Genomic DNA, 18,990 nt, shown 5'->3' on the forward strand with positions numbered 1-18,990 from the left:
TATATATAATACTGTATTCTGGGAAATAATATACAAAGTGATGGTGTCAATTTTTGCGACATGATAGAACTCAGGGGACTATAGTTTAGTGTTGGGTTATTTCAGTGGACATACATAGATTTGGATTTACTTAGTCATGAGATCATCTGATGGTATTTTTAACTTAAAAGGTTAATATAATAGATTTAATATATAGACTACAACTTTAATATAATAAATTTCATGTCAAACTTTCAATTCCACGTTATTAAGATTTAGAAATTGTGAAAATGTGATATTTTATGATAGTCCATCTATACTTTTAAAATTTGTGTAAAAACAAGTCTCAATCATATTTCACAGTTTTAGATCAATTTTATTAAATGTTAAAATAAATTAAAAATAAGTAGGTGCATCATAGGTTATTTAAATTTTAAATAAAGATAGTATTCCAACATAACAACTTCCACAAAAATCTTACATTAGAAAAGTTAAAAGCAAATTATAATCAAGAGTGATTATCTTACAATTTTTGGGAAGTCGATATATCTTGAGAAGCTTAGTTTCATCGACTTTCTGAATCATTCATAGCGTCGAGCGTTCTTCTTTTAACCTTGTTTCTGATATTCACACTTCATGGATGGATGATGTGTTTGCAAAATACATTTCAACACCCAAATTCGTAAGGTACATCGGAACCTTGTAAAATGTGAACGACTTTCATTTCCCTTAACAACTGTATTATTTATACAATAATTATAGGTTTGTGAACTCTCATCTAAATGGGCTAGGGTGAACCCAATAGTCCACTTACCTTTAATGTAGATTATGTCAATCTAAAGAATATCATGATAGACCTACTTGTGACCGGATAGGTAGAGCTAGGCTTGTGGCCCTATTAGAGGCTATTTGTGATCGAATTAGTAGAATCTGACTTGTGATCAGACTGATAGAGGTAGACTTGTGATAGAACTAGAAGAGGTTGACATGTGATCTGTTTAGGTTATGCATAGTACAATAAATATTATTATTGAACTTTACATCAATTAAAAATTAAAGAACAATTTAATTTTAATATATAATTAAGAGTAATTTAGTATATAATTGAAAATAATTTTCATCTTATAAGTTCATTTATCCATAAAAAAGATGTTATAAAGGAAGCCACTATAAAGAGGTTTGTGATAAGAACATCATTATGTGTTGTGGAGTTATTAACAAACTGTTATTCAGCTAATCCTATTGTCAAGCTTTTCAATATGATATATTTTTTTCTCTCTTATGTTTCGTATCTTCTATATCCTTTTTCTTTAATTTTTTTTTAATACATAATATACACTCTTTTCTGAAAAACTTTGTAAACGCTAACTTTGTAAAAAAATTTGATATAAAAAAAATCACTTCCTTTGTATGTTTTTGTATTGTTTGGAATTTTAGTTTATTACAAATCAAGTTTGCAATGACTTTATCTACTATCTAAACAAAGTATACCACTCTCATAGTGTGAATAAGACACAATGCTGAAACATTAAGTTTAGAAACTTCAGAATTGAGAAGATTATCTTCAAGGATAACCATATAAATGTGTTTACGAAATTTTTATCAAGATTGATAGTGCTTTATTACTTTCTCATTTGAAGACAAGAAAAAGATGATGTTGAGAGTTATTTTATGATTTAAAGTCAATGTAGAGAATTATAGTTATTGACTTTAAATCTTGTGGAGCAACTGAATTTTTAATCATTGAAACATCTAGATCGCCTAATAAAAGGAAACATAAGACTATCCACCAAAAACAATTTACTAGTGTTAAGACTAATTAGAAAATTTTATGCATTTTAATTATAATTATCTTAATGATTTTCTATTATTCTTTAAAAATATATTAAATGTGGTAGAATATTGTATAAAACCTTCCTCATATAAATAAAAAAGTTTTTCTTCGATTTATATCATTTTGTTTCTTTTATTGGTTTGTTATTATTCAGAACCACAGTAAACAAATGTCAAAATGTATTATTTTACGTAAATATTCGGTATTTTTTAATTTTCTTTGAGGAAAATTTATAATTAAGTGATATCTAAGTTTACAATGCTTTTTAGAATATTTGATTCATAAATCAAATTAATTTAATTTATCTTAAATTATCTTTTGGTTATAATTATTCCACTGGAAACTAGATTTGCACTATTCAAATCAAAGAGAATAATTGAGTTAAGGAGTTTGTTGATCTGGTAAAAATATAAACCAGATAAAATTCTTATCACGCAACTCGAACATGAAACAAAATAATATTATAATAAGGAGAGGTTTGAAGAGTTAAATGGTAACATCATAGTCAATGATCGCTGTGATTCAAAGCAACTCTGTTTCGTGTTCAACATGTCTACTAAACAGCCAACATGTGCCAGGCCTGTGGTCTGAATTCATGACTGAACCATTATTCATCCTCTGTACAAGATTTTATCACTAGTTTTTGAGGGTGATTTTTTTTAAAAAGAATATAAGTAGACAATACAGTTTTCTTTATCTAGTTTTTAGACTATGTTCTTAAGATGTGCAAAGAATGAAAAAAAAAGAGATTAGGAGTACTAGTTCTTTTAATATTTTAAAATTGATTTAGTTTTTACACTAGATAATATGATAGGAATATGATGGTCTTGGAAACACACCATCTAATATGCATAACAGTCTTTGTTGGGTATCCAAATGTGAGTTTAAGTCTCACATTGGATAGAAATAAGAGAGTAGAGCAGTATATAAAGATGAAAGATTCATTAACTCATTGCCTTTTAAAGTTTTGGGTAGAGAGTGATGTCGATCCCTTATATAGTTGGCTTAGATGTTATTGGTGTTTGTATAACTCACAGGGAACCTCCTCCTCAACATAATTTTAATTACTCATTTCACAACACTACATTTTTCTTTTATGAAAATCTTAACTCTCAATAATATTTTCTCTCTCTATGATTTAACTTTTATCTTTTTAAATAAATAAAAAAATCGAAATAAGAATTAAATATAAAGTTATGTGTAGTATGACTTGTTTAAATTGAAATAAACTAAGTTAGTAATTTTGTTTTGTTTTGATGGTTGATGAGTTGTTTAAATTTTATATGTAATTCTTTAGTGTAGGATAAGAGAAAATAAAGTTATTTTCCCATATAAAAAAAATTAAATAAATTTGAAGTATGTTATATGGTTATCCAAAATTATGTGTTAAATTACAGTGGTTTAAACCCTCCAATGATTCTCATATTTATGTGGGAATCTCAGTTCGGTCCTCATATTTGAAACTGTCCTGGGTCATAATATTTGTAAAATTTAACAAATTTTACCCTATCTGTTAAATTGTCTTAAACGGCGTTAAAGTCTGCCGATGTGGTGATACTGATATGTGTAATCTTATTACGTGGAAATAATTTTTAAATAATGACGTGGAATTTGATAACTTTTACTGCCACCTCATCATCCTTTCCACAAAAAACCTAATTTCATAACCCTTGCCGCCGTGCCGCAACTTTGCCTTAGTGCCGCAACAGTGCCGCAACTGTGCCGCCACCATCATGCCACAAGGCCGTTGCGTATCCCTAATTCGTTCTCCTCCATCAACACATCAACTTCTTCACAGTAGATACATCGCCTACCTTGCCTCAGACAAGAGCCGCCATCAACAGCGCAAGACTTCACGCCACCACCCAATTTTCTCCATCGCATTAGACCATCACCGGAACGCCAATGACGCCTCCATGGCCGCTGCGACTCGCAAATCTCCACGAACGCATCCATAATCTCTGTGAGCCAAATCGCAAGCCTCTTCCATGGCATTCTCAAGAATCGTGCGGCCCACGCTCACGGCAAGTCACCATTTTCGCAACTCGAAGCCACCAGAAACCAATCCAGAATCATGCTCTCCCCACCATCAACACTGACCTACAATCAGAAAAACCCCAATCGCAAATCGTCGCGACCATGCACCGCTGTCACTGTGTTCGTCTCCTTCATCTCCACTATCGCACATACCTACACAACAAAACCCAATATCGTTTTCCCCAATTCTCTTGCAAACCCTGCGCAGTCATCTCATCACCAGTCATCTCATCACCACCGCATCACCGTTACCACTAAGCCTCCACCTTTGTATCCCGGTAGAAGATTCCCTGCAAAATCTATTCATCAAGATTTCCTAATTTATACCATGAGTTTGATTCACCTGTATCATCTATGAAATTGCAAAAAGAGAAGCACAACCATAAATCTCCATGGCACGACAAGGGAGAAGAGGCAAAACCCTATTCTTGCATGCGTGACGGTGCAACAGTAGAAGCTCCTTTCCCCCATCAAAAATCCTAATTTTGGGTAGGGAAGGGGCTAACACATGTGATAATTTTTTAATTTAAATAAAAGTTCCACATAATTAAATAATGCACATTAGCATAAACACGTCATCACAGTTTAACACCGTTTAGGACAACTTAACGGATATGGTAAAATTTGTTCAATTTTACCGATATTATGACCCAATTTAGACAGCTTCAAATATGTGGACCCAACTGAGATTCCTACATAAATATAAGGACCATCCGAGGATTTAAACCAATTATAGTTTAATGTGTCTTTATGATTTTTTGTATGATTAAACTGAGATGAGGTTGATATTAGTATTTGTTAAAAAATAAAATAAAAAAAAACAAACACTTTCTATGTTGTGTTGGTGAAAGGAACTCTTAAATTGAATTTTGGAATTCAATTTTGAAATTCAATTTTGAAATTCAGTATTCAACTTAAATTTCCAAACTCCATTCGAATCTAAGTTCAACTACAAATCTTATCTACATATTATCAATATATATATATATATATATATATATATATATATATATATATATATATATATATATATATATATATATTATTTATATTTATTGTGGGATGCTAATGTTAAGGAAAAGTGAGTGAGGGAATAAATATAAAGAAAGTTAATTTTTTTTATCCTAATGAGAAAGTCAATTTGGAAATTTAAAAAAACTTAGGAAAATAGGAAGAAAACTTGGAGGTGCATAAGGAAGCCCTTCCCTTTCAGTAGTATCCCATGCAGCCCATTTTTGAGTCTGAAGCTAACCTCGTCTGTCTTTAGATTTTATTAATTTATTCTCGTAATTCTCTGGTATGTTATAATGATAAGAAATAGCTTTTGCAAAATTCTTATATGTTTTGGAAAATAAAATTGACAATGTGCTAAAAAATTTATCAATTTATCTCAAGATTTCAGAATAAAATTATCATTATGAAATAAAGTTTTTTTTGAAACAATTTAAATTATATTCTTCAAAAGTTTCTAGAAATTTTATTCTGAAACATACATTTTAGAGTAGTTTTGGTAGGCTTTTAATATTTATTAAATGCAAAACTTTAAAAGATTATTTTTCATTTCAATTCCAATGAATCGGAAGGAGTAAGAAGCAATCAATAAGCAAAGAGGAACCGGGGATTTGTTCAAATATCAGCTATTGTTTGTAGTAAAGTACAAATTGAAAAGGCAATTGCCACATTACACGTTGAAACGGCAGCGTTCTGATAACTCTCTCGGCACCCAGTAGCTTGCTGCAAGACACCGCAAACAAATCCAAGTCTGACAATTGCGCCGGTGAAATGTCTCCGGCCGCTGAACTTCAGTGGCTCTGCCGCCTTATCGACGACTATCTCCGGCCCTACACGGTGTGTTTCACTCTTCCACCTCCAACGCTACCCTTTCCTTCGTCCTTTTTTTCTTTTTCTATACATGTCAACTCATTCCGTTAACCAAACACGCTTTCCTCATGCCTCAGGAACCATGGGCCTCTGTCTCTATTTCCAAAGAGAAGGAGAAGGAGATTCTAATCGCTTCTTCTCAGGTTTTGCTTTCTTATATTCAAAATACTATCGGGTTAAATATGTTTTTAGTTCCTAAACTATTGACCGTTTCTGGTTTTCGTCCCTCTTCCAAAGTAAGGTACAATTTAGTCCTCAATCTTTAAAAAACGTTCGTTTTAAACGAACGTTTTTTAAAGATTGAGGACTAAATTGTACCTTACTTTGGAAGAGGGACGAAAACCAGAAACGGTCAATAGTTTAGGGACTAAAAACATATTTAACCCAAATACTATCAAATGTAAGGCACCTGATTTATTTATTTATTTATTTTTGCATTTTAGGTCGTGACAAAAATTAAGCTTCGGATTCGTGAATTTGATTCTTCTGCAGAGCTGAAACGTGCTCCCGACGAAGAGCAATGGTGCGGTTCGAACCAGCATTCGTCCGTCGATCAATGTCTGCCTAGAACCGTCACTGAGATGGTAAATGTTAGGACCAGATTTTCATCGACGCACTTTTGTATAACGTCGTTGTTGCAAACATAATTCCGTGTTGTTTTTGGTGACATAGATGGTTTTGTTGACTGTCAAGAGCGAGTTTGTTCAACACGTGGCTGTCAATGCTCTTTCCTTAACTTCACGGTTTGTGCACATAACGGTATGAATGTAGAAGTTAGTTTCCTTGATGAATTTAGGTTACACATCTGAGTCTACCATGTGATTCCCTGTTTTGTTTGTCCTTCCGTGTAATAATATGCAGGGGAACAATTGGGTGAGGTTTATTCATTTTTTATGCTGTTGGTTGGAAATGGCGATCACTAAGATGATCTCATGTTCGTCTGGGCCTTCTTCTGGAACTGAGAATAGTGAATTTGATAGTTTTGATGTTGAGTTTCTGATGCAATATGGGATTAAGGATTTTGATTGGTCTACTGTGGCTGGTGTTCTCCGAGTCCTGCGAGTTATATGTAAATATTTAGAGGAGGAGGACTATGATGATGGCCTTGTCAAAGTGTACCATGACTCTGTCAACTCCTGTCTTTTAAAGATGCCGTGGGATTTGTTGGACAAGTTCTGGAGTTGTGAGTTTGGTAGCATGAAAAACAGCTCTTCTATCAATCAAGTGCACCTCAATAAGTTCAGTGTTATGGAGCCTGTTATGATTTTTCTTGGGACTTTTCTTCAGTTTCTATGCTCCTTGGTTGACCAGAAGGATCTAGTGGAGACTGATTGTGATTCTATTGATAAACATCCACTTTTTATTACAGTAGTGAATCTTGTACCTAGACTTGCGAAATGGTGTCTCCGCAAGCAAGAAGATAATACTGAGAAATGCATCATTAATTACTTGAATCACAAGCTGCTGGTAAGGTTCATCCACTTGTACAATGAATGAGCATGATAATTGAATTTTTGGTCACTTGTATTGGTATTGGTCATTGTTTCCATTTTAAATTTAATGGAAGAGTAGGTTGTTATTATAAAAATGCTTTTCGTCATGTAGGGTTGAACAAGTAAAATCTTATTGCTGACAGAATTTAACAATATGTTCCATTTTAATTTCAAATCTAGTTTCTTTTTGGCATGATAGATATGACCATCTAGATAATATTATGGAGTTGATATGTCGTGTCAGTATGCTTTTTATGTTATTACGCTAGATTTGTACTAGTTTTATTGTAATTGACCTTGACCAGTGAAATGTAATGAGAGGCCAGGTTAATGTTTTGGATGGCTATTATTCAGAGTATCATTAGTGAAATATGTTCTCCTTTTCCCATCTGAACTCTAAAATTCAGTAGTATGCGTAGTCTTCGGCTGTATAGTGTTGGAATTTTTTGTTCATACATGGGTATCAGTGTCCAGGTACTTGCGCTCAATTAATATTATATTATCCTTGGAAATAATCTCCCACCGAGTCTATATGGATTATAAGGAGATCGTATCTACATTATCCTGAAAATAAAACACTCATAAATTTTCTCAAAAAAAAATAAAATTGTTCTAACTTATTCTAAACCTCGTCCTCTAATTAGAACATATAACATTGGCATAATGAATAGTTGAGTCATCCCCACATTCCAGTGTAAAGAAGACATGTTGCACCAATTGAAGCTTCAGTGTGCTACTAGAAGAAGGGTTATAAAAAGCTTAGGGGCCATTTGGTTTTAGAAAATGCATTTTTGGATTAATTTTTGTTTTTACGTTTAATTACAAAACATCTTGTTTTTATTTTCACTTTGTTTCTTGTTTTCAAAAGTTTATGCTGGAAACAATGAAAAGAAAAATGACCAGAAAACTTGAAATGTTTTAGCACTTTACCAATATAAACTTTTGAAGATAAGAAGAAGAAATGTTTTTGTAATTAAAGATGAAAACTGATATTGGAAAAAAAAAGTTTTTAAGCCAATAGTCTTTTAAGTTGTTATTCATGTTTGCCATAAAATCAATGTCTGGAGAAATAGATTGACTTGCACCGCTGTTGATCTTTTCAGAAAACAGTTGCACACTGAAGTCTTGTTTGAATGTTGGTTGAAAAATAACATAGAATTTGGGTTAAGGGTCTAATTCAATTCTATATTAGTTTGTAACGGGAGGACTATTCATACTTCATAAATTCTTTTCAATCCCCTCTAGTAGATATGGGACTAAATTTGACCCTTGAGGCTACAACTAAAGCAATGCCTAAAGATGGAACAACAATGCCTAACTAGGGGGACACAGTCAAGACTGACCTAAAGCATGCCCTAGCTTAATCTGTAAAAACCAACTTGTAAGATAGGATTACCAAGGTTTATAAGCTCTATTCCAGCCATATGCTTAGTTGATTTAAGACTAAACACCACAATTGAGACTGCAATTAAGACAGACTCCAAAGAGGCCACAACTATCAAAGGTTAGGGGTGATCTCAGTTTAAGACAGCTTTCCAACAATAGCCGCTTCCCCATTTTGGGTTGGTTGCTGGGTTCACTACCTAAAAAATTTAAAAATTAAAATTTATTAATTAATTAAAAAAGGAACAAATATTTGAAATAGAAAAAAATGAAAATGAGAGAAAAGCTTTTGTTTTAAATATGACAAATTAAATTGGCAATGATATAATAAAAGTCATAACATAATAATCAAAGTTATATATCTTTTTAACTTTTTATTTATAAAACCCTGATAGGTTCAGCTTGTCCTGGCCTGCTTTGGATGGTGGGTTGGGTGGGGCAGCAGGTTAAGTGGGTCGTAAAACTCAACCTATCTTGCCAAAATTGATGGGTTATGCTTGCTGACCTGTTGGGTTGGAATTGTTTTGCTAACCCTGTTACTTGTTCTAGTAACTGGTCTGGTAACAGATATAGTAATCCTTTTATCATTTCATTAGCAGGGAGATATTTTTTGTTATCATAAGTTTCTATTTATTACTTCTTTGCTTGGAGAAGTTTAAAGTGAAAAAGAAGTGAAATTACTTTGAACTTAGAACTTTGTTAAAAGACATTTTCTAGGTTGCTATGTTCAGAGTGGAAGGCACTCTTAACTATTTATTTACCATGTTTTATGCAGATCCTGATGATCAGACTTGGTTCACTCACAGGTCTAGATTGTCGAATCCCTTTTTCTTGGATTGAACTCCTTCATAACTATTTTGAAGAGTTTTTGCAGCAACCCTTAACTCAATTTCACTCTGATCAAATTAATTGTCTAGAAGGCTCTCCATTTTTAGTTAGTTTGTCTGATGGAGAAGCATGTCTGACACATTCTGACCACCTACAAAGACAAGCTGTTTACCTCTTACTGGCTTGTTCTTTCAGTTTGATCAGTCAAAGAGGAGAAAATGCAAACCACTGTAATTGTTCAACTTTGTCCTCCTGTTTCACCACTAAACCAGATTCAGAGCATGATTGCTTCTGCATGAAAAAGGGATTTCTAGAACTTTACAAGTGGATTCAAAGACATCTTCCTACTGCAATCTCCATCAACCATGATAATTACTTGGAGATATGTATGGACTTCATGTCATCTTTCCTCCAGCTATATCTTCGTGAGGTTTGTCTATCCGTACAGCTTGTGTGTGTATTAGTTTATGGGTATGATGCTTGTTTGGCATGGTCATTGTCTTCAAAACATTTTTAAATTCTGTAATTATAGGATTTTATGACTACCAACGGGTATTTGATTTAGTTACTCCGTCAAGTTTGGGTAGCTCATCATGTATTGTAAACTGTTAAGCTCGGATAATTTGAAAGAGTCCAGTGTTCATATCAAATCATTTCAAATCTTAATCAGACATTTTGAGCATGTATTTCCATTCTTCTTAGGTTGGAAATATATTTGTGAAACTGAGGTATTGATGAGTGTTATTTTTCTTTGGAGTTTTGAATCTTTTAATGACAATATCTTGAAGTTTCATTGGTGTTATTTATCACTTGAATGGCAGGATGATCTATTGTTTGAAGTGCTTTTACTATTGTTTAGTATATCATCCTGTCTCCAGCAACAGTAAGAAATTGTTTCAGTGTTTTGCTATTTTTTATCAACCAGTTAATGTAAGGATCAGCTTTATTGAGATTTGGATGATGTAGGTCTGAAAGAAAGGATGCTGCTTATCAAGATGTAACGAAAGATTTTCCTTTTGCGTTGTCAGACATTTTTAATCCAGTGTACCATTTCCATCTGTTCCTTTGCGAGGCTAGTATTATGCACTACCTTAGCTCATGAAGATGGACACCCCATTGCTGTCCGCTTTATCAATTAGTTTATTTTGTAAAACTTAAAAGGGGTTATTATCTTGTTCTTATTTATCTGCAGATACATTATGATCATCAAGTGCTTCTAGATTATCTCATTTCAAAAGATACTGGAATAAGCTCTGCTAAATATCTTTTAAGGTAGTTCATTGTAACTTTATTGGATAACAAAATTTCCTCTTTCCGTGATTACAAATAAACTTGAAAAGCTATAATCAGATCTGGTTGTGTCAACCTGTTTTCTGTGAATGCGAGACCTTTTGAACATATTCCTCTGTATTTCTGAATATCCCAAGGTTATAGTTTGGCCTCTTGCTTTTCTATGATTCATATAAAAGAAAACTCTGGTCAGCTCCATATTTTTAAAGATTTTGTTTTAGCCTAGAATTATTTTTTTCATTTATAAATTCTGGGGATTAAGTTCAGGGTTCAGAATCATCAGATTACATTGTTAATTCTTTTACTTATCCTGACTTGTTACTTAAAAGTTGGCTTTTACTTTTTCTCTTTTGCACGTTGTAGATGCTTGCATTTGATATGCAACTCATGGAAGTTATTTGTGGAATTTCCATTATTTGGAGAATTTTTGGATCAATCATCTTGCAAGAGAAGAAAAATTGTAGGGGATGGTCTGCAGTTGCTAGCAGATGGAATGCCTACGTCAGTTGACAACAGTGGAAGTACCATGTTGCTTATCAAGAATTATAAGGAAGATAGTGGATGTGGCTTCAAGCGTTACAATATCAAACCATTTAAGAAAGCTGCTGAATGTTTATTATCTTTGAGCAATTCTGTTTATAATCTTCATCAAAAGAAGTTGTTTCCTTATAATCCCGAAGTGCTTTTGAGACGGTATGCTTCTTGACAATGCATTTATTGTTCAACAAAAGGGTCAAGCTTTTAGAATTGTGATTCTTTGTACCTGAAGGAAAAAAGTAAGTGATGAACTTATTTGTTGTAGTCTAAGAAGATTTCGAGAGTTCTGCTCTCAGGAAAGGGGATCCCATGGACTAAAAACTGAGTAATTACCAAAACTGCATGTCTGACCCTGAAAGCTTGGCTATCTTGTGCTTATTCTAATGGCTACAGAACAACATTTTTGGGCGAGTAGGATGCTCACGGAATAAAGGCAGGCCTTATCTTGAGTAATTTTAAAATTATATGAAAAATTCTTGTCTGTTATTTCATGGTTAAATTTTAGTTTTCTAGTTGAATAGACTTCTTGCTGTAAACAGGTATTGCTGGCACAAATGAGCAGAATGTGGAAATTTTTTGTGCTGGTTCAGAATTGATTGGGTGTAATATGGCCAATACATTGACATAGATGGGACTTAGTGCCTCAGCTTTCCATATTTTTGGTGCTTGGGTTCTATGTTAACAAGCTGGAATTACTCCAAATCCACCAATTACATTACATGCCATCTCCGGAGGGTCCGGCTACCAATGTCATCTTGAACTTACGAAGGTACAAGTCCATTCCCTCAACTTTTAGCCAGCAACATGATCTTCCTTTGCGAGACCTTTTGTACTATATTCTCAGTAATCTAAGCAATTATTGTGTTTTAGGATGTCTTTCTTGCTGATTCCTTTCTCTTGGTACTTGGAGCTTGCATTCTTCTTTAAACAAGCATGTATTGAGACCAAAACTGGAAAACTTCGTTGCTTTGCTTAAGCCAGTACCCCACCCCTTCACTTCAAGGCTTGCATTAAAATGGTTTCAATTGCTTTATGTTATAATTTTAAGCATATTAGAGGGCGGGAAAAAAGGTCAGGAATATGGAATTATGCTAAACGAAGCACGAAAGTCTCTATTCAGATTGAGAAGGTGTCTTAGCTAAATTACCTTTTTCCAGTTTTGAGAAAGTTTGGATTGAGAAGATCTCCTCCCAGGGGGCGTTAAGTAAACCAGGATAAGATGGCTGTTTCACCCACTTTTTCTTCTTGACAGTAACCTGTGGATATGAATCAGATGTACGTGGGTCGAATAACTTTTTCTGAAAAAAAAAATCACAATTGTTAAAGTTGACCATAGAGTACCGGCTTCAATACATTTTAAGTCTCTAAAATTATAACTTTGCTCTCTTTAGTCTTAAGTTTGATGACATTTTCTAATTCTTATTTAGTCCTCATCATAAACAATGTTAAAAATGGAAAATATTACTTAATATATTTAGCATAACAAAAGGTATTTTAATCTAAGACGTTTATTTTTATATGATTTAATTAAGTAATATATTTTCTATTTAATTTAAATAAGATGTTATACATATTATTTCTATTTGATTTAATTTAAATAATATATTTTTACAATACTGACTTTATCAATCTATAAGGTATAATAATTTTTATGGATGATAATGGGGTTGGCTCATCTCATTTTGGTGCGTCCTTTATAAGAATTGTGGATTAGTTTTATTGATCTATTCCGTATAAACAAACTTAGAAAAAAATTATACAAATATTGTAACAATAATTTTGAAGAGAAATAACAAAATAAAATAGAAGAGTTGAAGTGAAGAAATAACAAAATAAAATAGAAGAGTTGACTTAGAGATTATAATGTGATAAAAAAAAATTTATGGGTTATGTAAGCTAGCCTATTTCTACTTGTCATTGGCTTGTTCAAGCTACGACTCATACAGGACATACCTAAGTATATCAATAGACTAAAATATTTAATTTGTCCCACACTTTTTCTTGTTATAAGTTTCACAAGGGTAAAATCGATTTTGGTGAGAAGTCATGTGTCAAGTTACATCTAAATCCATTATCTACCTATCACAGTTCTTTTCCACGATTATAACTAATTATTGCTTCACCTAGTGAACTATCATTGTTTTCTAAGGCACTTGAAAGACAATCTTGTGAAATTAATGTTTTAGAGTTCTTTCCTCCATTTGTCCTGTGCCACAATCATTCTTTACATGTCCTCTCTTGTCACAATGGTAGTATTTGAGATATTTCTTATTTTGAGACTTTAAATTATCATGTGTTTGACTCCCACAAAATTCATATTTTATTTATCTACCACTCATTATAGTCAAAGTCTTTGCTTGGTTTAAACTTTCCATCCTAACTACTTTGTTTTTTTCTAGATTCTTCTTCAAGGACTTCCAACAACCTCCTCAAAGTGTAGGTGTTCATCAATATTATGGTTTGTTATATCGATTATTAATTGATCATATGAATCAAATAAGCTCTGAGTAAAAGCTTTGCATATTCATTTCAAACTACGTTGAAATTTGTTGTTGAAAATTGGACAAATAACGTATTTAGAATAATGATGTGGTCCGTTACTAATGCTGATTCATTCATTCAAAAGAGTACTATGTTTGTTCTTCAAAAATATTCTTGTGTAAAATGACTTAACCTTATATAATTTGATGAGAGTATCCAAAATCTTTCTCGTTGTAATTTTTTCCATGATGTTGGATATAATAATATCTTCCATTGCTAAATGCAAATTTGCAATACCATTATTATTAATTTATTTTAACCTTTAATAAGTGATGTTCAGAGGTCATTTTTTAATTGTCGCTGGACAATTGTCTTCTCTTAAAATTGCATTCATCTTTAGTTTTCACAATGAAAAATTATTTTCATTAAATTTATTTATCTCATATTTTGTTGTTGTGACTTTAAAATCAACTTTTGCACTGTGAACTATACTGTCTATAGAAACAATAGAAGTAAACTATGAACCAGCACACTAGATAATTCCTAGAAAAGAGACGTGGGTGAGTAGTGGAAACAGAATAAGAAATCAAACTTATCAAATTTTGATACCATTGTTGCATACAAAACGCATAACTAAAATAAATGAAAATAAAAGAACAAAATAGCAATAAACAATAATGTAATTTTATTAAAAAAATACATTATTTCTAACTAACGAGGAAACGATAACACACTTTTTTTAATTTTTCTGTCAGGTGGTAAAACAATAAAAAAAAGAGATTTTGGAATGGTTTCCTGATAAAATACTATATATGCTACTTTTATAACATAACATGAAATTTAAACATCAAGGTAAGTTTTTCAATTAAACTCTAATTACAATTGTAAATTAATCAAGTTTTTCTATATAATAAGTTATTTAAAAAAATTGAAATCGAATTCTTAAATTAGTTTCATTCTAAATTAATTAAATAATATATATGATTTTGTTTAACGAAGGCTTTATAATCCGTAGATAATATGAATCTACCCCACATTTATTTCCGTCCCTGCATCTCTTAGGTAATGTTGTTGTATAGTTTTTCATTGACTATTTAGCAATTTCGTGGGTCCTTTAATAATTTTCTTTTTTTAAAAACAACTTACAATTTTCTTATAATTATATATTGCGCAAAACTTTAGAAAAACAAGCCTCTAAAATGGACACCATGTGTAAAAAAAAAAATAATGAGAAATATTTGAATGCAAGAATAAATATATAGAAAAATGGGAAACAAATCTTAAGCTTCCATTAGTATAAATTATAGATTCACGTAAATCACAATATTATATCAAATTTAAATATAAGTCTTTAGATTTAAAGTTTATACGTAATCCTTATCCTAAGTCGTAGAGGCACATAACTTTTAAAATAATGTTGTAAAAACTAATACCATCTTAAATAAATATTAAGAAATTACATATAATATACTAAAATTATGTTAATTTAAAACCTATAATAAATAAATAAAATTAATGTCGAGACCATACTAATTTTAATAAATATAAAAAATAAATTAGATTTATGTGAGTGATGTTAATATCAATAAATGTTGATATAAAATAGATTAGAGTTAATTAAATTAAAACTTACTTAAATAAATATTAATGATAAAATTATAAGATAAATACAAATGACAATAATTTTAATATATCATAATTTTTTTATTAATATAATTTTTCTTATTGTAAGTACATCCATATAATATTATTAGAGTAAATTATCACATTCGAAGTAACTTTTGTCTTTTTCAGCGACACTTTTAATGACGATTAGGCTATGGTTTTAGAATCACAGTGGAATGTTATTTTTAATCAGCATGGATTTGTCTTTCTACAGTAGTAAATCTTTTATCCAATGAATGTTGGTTGAACTTGGATTTTTAAACATAATGTCAATGGATAGATTGATAGATTATCACTTGATGTGTTTTAGAAGTTCGTAGACGACTTTTATTCATAATTAGTAAGGGAAGCAAAGTTTGTACGTAAAGTGTAAAGGGTTTGAGCATCCCAAATGCTCTATTAAATATGTTTTATATTTTGTTGATAAAAAATATGAGTGATTTGATTATGAGTTGATAATAAATAAAATAATTAATTCAATAAACAATAAATTTTATTAAGATAATTTTAATTCAAACTTTAATATTATTTTAATAGCAAATTTTAATTCTAAACATAATCAATTTAGAAAATAAAATTTACATCTAATTATATTTTAAACAATTAATCTTATTTATATTCAATATAAGATTTTTAAAAAAGAATTTCATAATACATTAAATTAAATTTACTCAGTATCTTTGCTAAGAACATTTATTTGATTAGTGTGAGTTTTGGGTTAACATCCTGAGAAGAAAACAACTTCATTCATAGCAAAAACAAGAAAAAAATAGTCCAGAAGTTGCAAGCCCTTTATTAATTTATTTCGTGGTAGTAATTTCAAACGAGATGTTATAGTTGATAGAGAAGTAAAATTGAAAGCAACAAGTAGTAAAAGTAAAATAAAGGTTGCATGATGGATTTATGGCTATTAATTTGCTATGTTCTGGAGAGCATCAAATAGTTGGCGAGGCTTGCTATTCATAACCATATGATCTGCGCCTTTGATAGTGAGAACGTTATTGACGGCGGCATTTTGGATCATCCATTGTTGATAATCCACAGGAATTGCAATGTCCTCAGTGCAGACAATATAGGAACGTGGAACTGACCCATATCCCTCCTTCGAGAAATTCTTCTGCCTTGACAAGTCCTCCAGGAAGAGTGATGATGGCCTTACTAAACTCTTGGCCAATTCAAGGTCCTGAAAAATCCCTCCCAGCCTTTTATATTTTATATACTTTGTTTTATGACATTTTCATAACTAAAACAATCATTCTTTTCTAACTAGTAATTACCTGAACGGGAGATCGTTGGTAGAGCTTGTTGGTCAAAAACATGGGACCAAAGAACATTGATGTTTTGTTTCCACTCGGTTCAAACTTAGTATCCATCCATGCAGACGTGGGGGTCCTCTCACCGTACTTTTCAAAAACAAAATAATAATATCAATCAAACTTTATCATATTTCTTTTTCTTCACGTGCGTCTATTCATTTGTAAGAAATTTCTTATTAATTATCTTTGATGAGACTCGTCAACTATCATTTATGTACATTAATATATATAAAATAATTATTTTCTTACCATTACACTTCTAATTAGGGATAATAAAAAGATAGGCCGAACAACATTTTTAACTTGGATACCTGAAACAACTTGGGCCTACCATGTATAGTCAAACATTAAATAAATTTGAACTTGTTGCGATATTTTATATTAATATAATCTGATTTCATCAAAATAGTTGGATGACAACCCTTTTCAACCTTAACCCTTTTCAACCTTAAATAAGCTAGCATCCTGCAATCAACTTGACAATCTGGCATAAGCCCATTTTTAGTCTGTTTTCATACAAAAAGTAAAAAATTTCAATTTGTTTTCATATGATATTAAATTTTCGATAAAAAAATAAATAAATCCGACCGTTCGATAGATCTGATTGTAAAGTTATATTCATTTTCAATTGGTAAGTCAGTCTCTTTAAATCCATTTTTAACAAACTAATATTTAATCAGACTTAGAGGATCAAATTGACCGTTTTGTCACCCCTACTTCTAATTATATTATATAACACTATTTTGTTAGTATTTGGTTAAAATTATTGTTTTGCACTCTTTTAAAGCAAGGTAATAAACAAAATATTTCTTCACGATATTAGGAGCACAATTATAAGTACTACTTAAAATTTTAGATAGATTTTTAACGTTAGTCAGTTACATAGCATCTTGCTTTTGTAAATTTGCTGTGTATGAAACTATATAACATATACGCTGCAGGTGTTGCTCATAAATAATAACTGTGAAATATATACCTTATATAATTATATTATAATAATTGTGCTCGTGAAGAAATTGAAAACTTATTTGAGATATAAAATAATAAAGAGTGATAAATTACATATTACAAAAATAAGATTAAATATATTATTAAACTTACGACTAAGCTTTCAATTTTAATTTCTAATATAAAATAAATATATTTTTAGTTCTTTAATTTGCGGGTAAAATTAATTTTATCCATTGTTTCAAATTCGACACACGAGTTAGCTTTTAACATTATTATATTACGAAATCGTTAATAAAAATCTGAAGGAAAAAAATATTCTAATTACACGTTAAGAAAATATAAACATATTTGTTTGAGAGAAAGAAAAAAGCATGTGATTGAAAGAAATATTTTGAAAATGTATTGGGTTCATGTACGTATCTTTCATTTTAATTAGTTTCCAAAGTACTGGGCAGCAATTGCATTTGTATAAGTAATGAAAAAAAATATGATGAAAAGTTGAAAAAGTAGCAGATACCTTTTCTAATACATAAGAAGGGCGGTGTTCTGTGTCAGGAAGAAAAGCTGATACGAGAACATTATGTTCAACTTTTTGTGGATATTGGTCGGTGGCATGTGCTAGGTTGAGTCCCCCGAGGCTATGACCAACTAGAATGACCTTCTGATTAGGGAGAGTTGTGGCCAATAGCTGCAACAGAGGTTGATTGTACACTGCGAAAGTATTAACATCGTCAATTTTCCGCATGTTGATGCCAGAAGCTGCAAGGTCCAGTGCGGTGACCTTGTGACCTGCAGATTCCAAGAGTGGCTTCAGCTTGTACCAACTCCAAGCTCCATGGCAAGCTCCATGCACCAGAACAAAATGCTTCCTATCTTTACAGTGTCCCCAACTCATCATGCTCAAACAAAAGATAAAAATCAGAACAATTTTTTCTGAACTCATCTTCTATATATTCTTCTCCTGCTTTTCCTCGTCGATCCTTTCCCGCTATATATAGACTCAGAAACGGTTTGGTTTACGTCTTGTCGGCAAATTAAAGGTAATTAACATGATTACAACAGTTTTTTTTTTTTATTACAGACTCAAATTACTGGTTTTCTTTTCCTAAATACACTCGTTAACATGTTAAGCTTCAGATAAATTAATTCATGGATATACACTTAAATCATTTGCAAATTCTGATTGTGTTTGACAAGTTACTCTAATAACTTTAAGTTTTTAATTAACTTATAAATTGGTTTTAATCAATCTCACAAAACTTTCAAATAATATTAGACATTATTACAAATTTTAACACCTCATGTTAGTATGTTA

At 31.3% G+C, this 18,990-nt stretch overlaps 2 protein-coding genes across 4 annotated transcripts; one reads left to right on the forward strand and one right to left on the reverse strand.

Annotated features, from left to right (window-relative positions):
- Positions 1–5,441: 5,441 nt before the first annotated feature.
- On the forward strand, positions 5,442–12,677 carry LOC148206720 (uncharacterized). Of its 3 annotated transcripts, none has more exons than XM_088104638.1 (13): positions 5,442–5,698; positions 5,809–5,874; positions 6,175–6,315; positions 6,404–6,490; positions 6,593–7,198; positions 9,383–9,865; positions 10,257–10,318; positions 10,402–10,507; positions 10,628–10,707; positions 11,089–11,418; positions 11,528–11,695; positions 11,802–12,031; positions 12,133–12,677. In XM_088104638.1, exons 1-11 carry the CDS (start codon positions 5,633–5,635, stop codon positions 11,589–11,591), a joined length of 2,091 nt encoding a protein of 696 aa, XP_087960764.1. In that variant the 5' UTR covers positions 5,442–5,632; the 3' UTR covers positions 11,592–11,695; positions 11,802–12,031; positions 12,133–12,677. The 3 variants fall into 3 exon arrangements, with proteins under 3 accessions (XP_087960764.1, XP_087960766.1, XP_087960765.1); XM_088104640.1 differs by having other exon boundaries at positions 6,224–6,315; positions 12,133–12,676; XM_088104639.1 differs by having other exon boundaries at positions 11,802–12,134.
- Positions 12,678–16,178: 3,501 nt separating this feature from the next.
- LOC148206721 (salicylic acid-binding protein 2-like) lies at positions 16,179–18,653 on the reverse strand. Its single transcript, XM_088104641.1, has 3 exons — positions 18,193–18,653; positions 16,686–16,811; positions 16,179–16,591 (listed from the first exon to the last, which is right to left on the reverse strand). Exons 1-3 carry the CDS (start codon positions 18,616–18,618, stop codon positions 16,319–16,321), a joined length of 825 nt encoding a protein of 274 aa, XP_087960767.1. The 5' UTR covers positions 18,619–18,653; the 3' UTR covers positions 16,179–16,318.
- Positions 18,654–18,990: the final 337 nt, after the last annotated feature.

Source organism: Vigna umbellata, chromosome 1 (assembly GCF_029865625.1).
Source record: "Vigna umbellata cultivar VRB3 chromosome 1, Vumbellata_1.0, whole genome shotgun sequence".
Lineage (NCBI taxonomy): Eukaryota > Viridiplantae > Streptophyta > Magnoliopsida > Fabales > Fabaceae > Vigna > Vigna umbellata.

Excerpts from the sequence above, each read along its gene's own strand:
- LOC148206721 (XM_088104641.1), bottom strand. The coding sequence starts at position 18,618 with ATGAGTTCAGAAAAAATTGTTCTGATTTTTATCTTTTGTTTGAGCATG. Across the intron at positions 16,812-18,192 it reads CTTCTTATGTATTAGAAAAG|TACGGTGAGAGGACCCCCAC; the intron begins GTATCTGCTACT and ends GTTTTTGAAAAG. Across the intron at positions 16,592-16,685 it reads ACCAACGATCTCCCGTTCAG|GACCTTGAATTGGCCAAGAG; the intron begins GTAATTACTAGT and ends GGGATTTTTCAG.
- LOC148206720 (XM_088104638.1), top strand. The coding sequence starts at position 5,633 with ATGTCTCCGGCCGCTGAACTTCAGTGGCTCTGCCGCCTTATCGACGAC. Across the intron at positions 5,699-5,808 it reads ACTATCTCCGGCCCTACACG|GAACCATGGGCCTCTGTCTC; the intron begins GTGTGTTTCACT and ends CTCATGCCTCAG. Across the intron at positions 6,316-6,403 it reads CTAGAACCGTCACTGAGATG|ATGGTTTTGTTGACTGTCAA; the intron begins GTAAATGTTAGG and ends TTGGTGACATAG.